At 39.2% G+C, this 6,742-nt stretch overlaps 1 protein-coding gene across 9 annotated transcripts in view; it reads left to right on the top strand.

The window, feature by feature from the left end:
* Positions 1-1,236: 1,236 nt before the first annotated feature.
* Positions 1,237-6,742, top strand: part of LOC121294648 (probable E3 ubiquitin-protein ligase HERC1) — a 53,707-nt gene continuing 48,201 nt past the window's right edge. For all 9 annotated transcript variants that reach the window (XM_041218578.1, XM_041218581.1, XM_041218580.1 and 6 more), the window contains exons 1-6: positions 1,237-2,188; positions 2,699-2,794; positions 3,012-3,206; positions 3,861-4,172; positions 4,468-4,564; positions 4,971-5,114. In XM_041218578.1, the coding sequence (XP_041074512.1) occupies positions 1,259-2,188; positions 2,699-2,794; positions 3,012-3,206; positions 3,861-4,172; positions 4,468-4,564; positions 4,971-5,114 (1,774 nt within the window). In that variant the 5' untranslated portion in view covers positions 1,237-1,258. The remainder of the gene's footprint in view (positions 2,189-2,698; positions 2,795-3,011; positions 3,207-3,860; positions 4,173-4,467; positions 4,565-4,970; positions 5,115-6,742) is intronic.

The raw sequence follows: 6,742 nt of genomic DNA, 5'->3' as shown, positions 1-6,742 counted from the left end.
AAAAAAAAATTATAAAGGACGTTTACTGCTTAGAAACATTAAGACAAACCTTGGCAAAAAATGTAATGATTTTTTTTCTTTTGATTTTAGTGTTGTTAATCGGGTTTGCCATTTTACCGTGGATCACAAGATCTTAATTAATCATCTTAGAGAATGGGTGGGCCTTTCTGGGAGTGTCCTAAACTGGTTCATATCCTATTTAATGATGGACAGTATTTTGTTGACTTAGGAGAATTTACATCTGGACTAGTTAACGTGGTGTTCCGCAGGGCTCCATTCTTGGTCCCATGTTATTTTCTGTATACATGCTGCCACTCGGAGAGGTTATTCATAAACATGGGATGAATTTCCACAGCTATGCAGATGACACACAGGTTTATATATCTGTTAAACCAGGCGATACAACAGCTATCAATGCCCTTTTCAAATGGCTAGTCGAAATTAGAAGGTGGATGTCTCAGAATTTCTTAGTTAAATTCCGATAAGACAGAAGTCTTACTTTTAGGCGCAAATCAACAGATGGACTTGACAAATATTGATCTAGGTATGCTAAAATCAAATATAAAGTCTGAAGTGAAAAACCTGGGGGTTATTTTTGATTCAACACTTTCCTTTGAACCACATACAAAATATATTACTAGAGTGTCCTATCATTTAAGAAGCATTGCGAAAGTTAGATCATTCTTGTCCTTGGATGATGCAGTGAAATTAGTACATGCTTTTATTTTTTATAGGTTAGATTACTGTAATGCTTTAGTCTCTGGATTTTCAAGTCGTGCTATATTATCCTACAGCTAGTGCAAAGTGCTGCTGCTAGAATGCTAACTAGAACAAAAAAGGGCTCACATTGCGCCTGTATTGGCATCATTGCATTGGCTTCCTGTGCATTACAGAATTGATTTTAAAATTATATTACTAGTTTTTAAAGCACTGAGTGGACTATCTCCACAATATCTAAATGATATACTAATTCCTTATCAGCCTGAACGCACTCTGAGATCTGCAAATGCTGGCCATTTATGTATCCGAAGGTGAATTCTGTTTTAGTGCCCCCACACTCTGGAACTCCTTATCCCCTTTTATCAGAGAGTCACCTTCAATTGCAATCTTCAAGTCTTGATTAAAAACATACCTTTTTAATTAGCTTTTCCGTAGCATTTTTATGTTTTATTCTGAGTTTTATTGTTACTTCTGTTTTTAATAACTACTCTGTACTGTACTTTTTCTAAAGGGACTGATGGCATATAAGTGATCAGTCATGGCTCTGATGATCCCTCCAGTGAAGCTCAAATGGCTGGAACATCTCAACAACTCTTGGATCACAGAGGACAGCGAGTCCATTGCCACACGAGAGGGGGTCTCGGTCCTGTACGCCAAGCTTCTCACCAACAAGGAAGTGGTGCTGCTGCCTCAGCAGGTGCTCTGCCTGAAGGGCCCCCAGCTGCCGGATTTCGAGCGAGAGTCCCTGTCCAGCGATGAGCAGGAACACTACCTGGACGCCCTCCTCAGCAGCCAGCTGGCACTGGCGAAAATGGTGTGCTCAGACTCTCCGTTCGCAGCCGCCCTTCGCAAGCGGCTGCTGGTACTGCAGCGTATCTTCTACGCACTTTCCAACAAATACCATGACAAAGGCAAGGTAAAGCAGCAGCAGCATTCTCCCGAGAACAACTCTGGGTCCACCGACATTCATTCGGTCAGTGAGCGACCAAGGTCCAGCACAGATGCTTTGATAGAGATGGGAGTACGGACTGGCCTTAGTCTGCTGTTTGCACTGTTACGACAAAGCTGGATGATTCCCCCTCAAGGACCGGGCCTGAACTTGTGCAACGATGTCATCCACACTGCCATAGACGTCATAAGCTCCCTGCCACCCTTATCGCTAGCTAACGAAAGCAAAATTCCACCTATGGGTTTGGATTGTTTGTCACAGGTGACAATGTTTCTTAAAGGAGTGACTATGCCAAATTCTGGTGCTGATATACTGGGACGAAGGTTAGCTTCTGAACTGCTGCTCGGCCTCGCTGCCCAGAGAGGCTCGTTACGGTACCTTCTTGAGTGGATAGAGATGGCTCTAGTGGCATCTGCCGTAGTGAGTACCATGGAAAAAAATAAAGTGCCCTTAAATCAAGAGGGACTGATCAGCTATGACTGTTTCATGAATATATTAATGCAGATGAGACGATCTTTGGTAAGTATCCCAAGAATTACTTTTGTTGTGTGGTACGTACAGTAGTAGAAGTCTGTCTTCAATAACTCAGTAATACCATGGTTCATTCTTTAAAACAAATATTTGTTTTACTGTATACTACTGTAAAGCTATAATTAATTGCAAAAGGCTGTACACCATTCTATTTTTTTCTGTATTGTTACCTTAGATTATAATTTATTAGTTTTCTGGAAATATAATTAACAGTTAAAGTTGCAGTAGTGAAACAAGAGATTACAGAAGCTACACAGCCTTTGGGTGGTTTCTGATTACTGCTTTAATTAAGGAAAACTTGTTGAGCAGGAGCAAATACCTAGTAAATAAGATTGTTGTTTTTTTCATGACTTCTTTTAGTATATTACATTATAGTAAGTGATGTTAAGTCACCCGTAGAATTGATATACTGTAGTTATATTTAGAACAGTGTACAGTATATGGTTTGTTTTTCTTATCTGATATCCATTGTTTTTTTTATTAAACATTTGATTTCAGGGTTCTTTAGCTGACCGGAGTCAGTGGAGGGAACCCACAAGAACACCAGATGGACTGTGCTCTTTGTATGAGGCAGCGCTCTGTCTCTTTGAAGAGGTAAATACCACTTTTCATACAGTGTTCTGCAAAAAAGACACACTACTCCACTGATTGCAGCTAAGCAGACATAATACAGAATATACAAGTAAGAAGATCTGATTCTGGGGGTTTGAGATGTTTTTATCTGCCTTTGCTGACCTAAATCCGTACAAAAATATAAACGCATTTATGAGCTGGAAATCTTATTGTCTTTTATGTTGCGATGTAAAAACAGGTCTGCAGAATGGCATCAGACTACTCAAGAACCTGCGCCAGCCCAGACAGTATACAGACTGGAGATGCCCCCATGGTGTCTGAAACTTGTGAGGTGTACGTTTGGGGCAGCAACAGTAGCCATCAGCTGGTAGAGGGTACCCAAGAGAAAATTCTGCAGCCCAAACTGGCTTCAAGCTTTGCTGATGCACAGACAGTAAGTCATTTCAGAGTGTGCTTAATTTACCATGACCATGTACAGAAATCACAAAGTTTCATTACTATCAGTTGATTTATAATAGTTGGTTTGATCATGCATCACTTTTTAGGAAAGTTCTGAATAATGGGGTACCTAAACCTTAATGGCTATTGTGAAACAAAAAGCAAGATACAATGTAGAGCTTCAGATAAATACAGAAGCAGGAAAACTGGTCAGTGTGATAAATTGATGTTATCAATAATAAAACAGCACAGCTTTTACTCATATATAATGGGAAACCCAGTTTCACTTACAGGAAGAGTGGAATTGGCTGTGGGATGTGCTGTAATATCTACTAGATGGCCAAATGTAATGAGAAAAGTTCCAGTTTACAAGACAAGGTTTCTTAAACTCAAATGGCAGAACCATTAATAATAAATTGCCACTGGCATTAACATGATATTTTTTTCCCTTTTGAGAGTGCTGTCCATTGCTACTGGCATCATATCAAGGCTGAAGTGCTTTACAGTTTTTCAAAATGATTTAATGTTCTGTTATAGTTAACGTTTAAATGTACTGTATCATTTTCAATTAACGGAATATGTAAGACAAAATGTTTTAAATACCCTGTCATTTATTTTACTAATTGAACATACTTCTTGATTTTTTTAGATTGAAGCTGGGCAGTACTGTACATTTGTGATTTTTGCTGATGGGTCTGTGAAAGCCTGTGGGAAAGGAAGCTATGGGAGACTTGGCCTGGGAGACTCCAACAACCAGTCGACTTTGAAAAAACTGACATTTGAACCCCACAGAGCAATCAAAAAGGTCTCGTCCTCTAAAGGTTCAGATGGGCACACCCTCGCTTTTACAACTGAAGGAGAGGTGTTCAGCTGGGGTGACGGTGACTATGGAAAACTAGGACATGGAAACAGCTCCACACAGAAGTACCCCAAACTCATCCAGGGCACTCTGCAAGGAAAGGTGTGTTAAAGCAGGCCTTTTAGGTGCTTAAATTATGCTACTGCAAAACCACAATGAAAATTCTGAATTTACATTGTGCAAGTGTTCATGCCAGAGGAAGAATTGTTACCTGTTGTCTTTAATGCGTTTGTATTTAATTTATTAGTTGCAAAGAGCACTTTAATCTAGTGTTTCTTAATGTGACTCGCAACTCTTCACTTGCTGCACATAGTTTTATTGATCTTTTAGAATGGATACCAAATGTCCTTTATTGAGAAATCAGTGTTTTTAAAAGGTGTTTTGTTATCTGGTGCAGGTGGTTGTATGTGTGTCTGCTGGCTACAGACACAGTGCAGCTGTCACTGAAGACGGTGAGCTCTACACCTGGGGTGAAGGTGATTTTGGAAGATTAGGTAATACAGCTTTACTGATATGCTGCTTTACAAATACATAATACATATTATTGGAGGGACCAATTATATCAATTATTGTTCCAATGTAACTCAGACAGCATTCCATGGGCACAGTCATCTTTGCATCGTCTGCTTGTGTTTGGCATGTTGCCATATTAACATGATTGGCTGTAGGACAAGTTTGTCTGAAAACAAATTGTATTCTGATTGGTCCCCACAATGGGGCCCAAACCTCCTGATTGTCTGAACAGACTGTTTACTTGCCAAAAAAAAGTTTTGCTTAAAGCAAAAGTTTCTTCCTTAAATATGTTTCGTTGAGCATTGCTCGACTTGGTTTGGAAAAATACTCTGTATAGTATGTTGTATTATTTAAACATTAAAATTGCTTTTTTGTTTTTTTGGGTAGGTCATGGTGACAGTAACAGCCGTAATATTCCTACTCTGGTGAAAGACATTAGCAATGTCGGTGAAGTGTCTTGTGGCAGTTCACATACTATAGCTTTATCTAAAGATGGGCGAACAGTTTGGTCCTTTGGAGGTGGAGACAATGGTAAGTAAAACGTAAGCTTTCAAATAGACCAGGGGCGTGGTTTTCTTAGTTGGTTATAACAAAGTTTGACACAAATAATTATTAGTTGTTTTCAAAAGAAAGCTGAGATGCACTGTAAAATGCCAGCTCAGTTTTGCTGTTTCTGTTATGCTTAGATCTAACCTATAATTTGCTTTGGCTGCAAACCAGCCTCCCTGGTTAGTTTGTTTATAATGCATTTTTTCAACTTATAGTTTCAAATGGAAAAGTTAGAAATTAAGAAAGGGGTTATTACTTTACTTCTATGTGACATAAAAGGACCTACAGTATGAAACGAATGCCTGGTTCTTCCATACATCACTCCCCTGTTGTAAAAGATTAATCTCCCTTGACGACAGAGGAGTTTGCATTTTAAAAGTTTTTCTGTAGCATTTTGTAAGATGGGTTTATCACAAATAAACTATATTTAGGGCACATCTGATGTTTATAAACTTAAATATACAATTCAAAGGTTTGTTGCAAAACAACATGCATAAAATATTTGTTAATGTGTCAAATTCCCGCCCTCCTCAGGGACTGTAAGACGGCTTCTAATCTAGTCAAATGTTCTCTCCAGGAAGAACTATAAATGACTACATCATCGATATACGCAGCTGCATAATCTCGATGAGGTTGTAAAACCCTGTCCATTAGTCTCTGAAAAGTATATAAGTATATATGCCGTTTTCTCACGAGAGGCTTTCGTTAATGGAATTTGCCAATATCCTTTCGTCAGATCCAGAGTTGAAATAAACCGAGCTTGCCCCAGTTTGTCTAAGAGTTCATCTACTCGAGGCATGGGATATGCATCAAACTTGGAGATAGCATTCACCCTCCTAATCGATACATAATCGTAGTGACCCATATGGCTTGTCTATATGGGCTACACCACTCACTTCGGGAAGGTTCAATTACCCCAAGTTTCAACATACACTCCACCTCCCTTCGAACAGAATCTCTCCGACTCTCTGGAAAGCGATACGGTCTCTGTCTAACTCTTAGACCTGGCGGAGTGATAATAGCATGTTCGATCAAATGCGTTCTTCCAGGCACGTTAGAAAACACATCACTGAACATTTTAATATACTCAATTGAGGGTCCAAAATCCTCTCCCTCCTGTACAGGAGATATAAAATGGACTTCCCGTTCTTTCCACGGTTTCAGGAGATTAACATGATAAATTTGACTTTCTTTCCGACGCCCAGGCTGTCGGATCTCATAATTGACTTTACCAATTGCTCGAATAACCTGAAAAGGGACCCTGCCATTTAGCAAACAACTTAGATTCCGATGAGGGCAATATCTAAGCCGAATATATATATATATATATATATATATAAAGAGCAAGTAGGGAAGCAGTTTAGCCCAATGCATTTTTCTTGATATACAAAGCGGCGCAACATATTTAAATCGTTCAACAAGCCCATCCATTTGTGGATGGGAAAACTGAGGTTCTAATTGAACGAATTTTCAATAATTTATATAATTGCTGAATACAGTCTGACATAAAATTAGTGCCCTGATCAGTGAGAATTTCTTTCGGGATTCCCACCCTAGCATTCGCTACAGCTATTGCATTCATTTCTGGATATCTCGTTGCGTAGTCCACT

The sequence above is a fragment of the Polyodon spathula genome, chromosome 19 (genome assembly GCF_017654505.1).
Source record: "Polyodon spathula isolate WHYD16114869_AA chromosome 19, ASM1765450v1, whole genome shotgun sequence".
In the NCBI taxonomy this organism is placed as follows: Eukaryota; Metazoa; Chordata; class Actinopteri; order Acipenseriformes; family Polyodontidae; genus Polyodon; species Polyodon spathula.
This window is presented reverse-complemented; position numbering and strand designations above follow the sequence as displayed.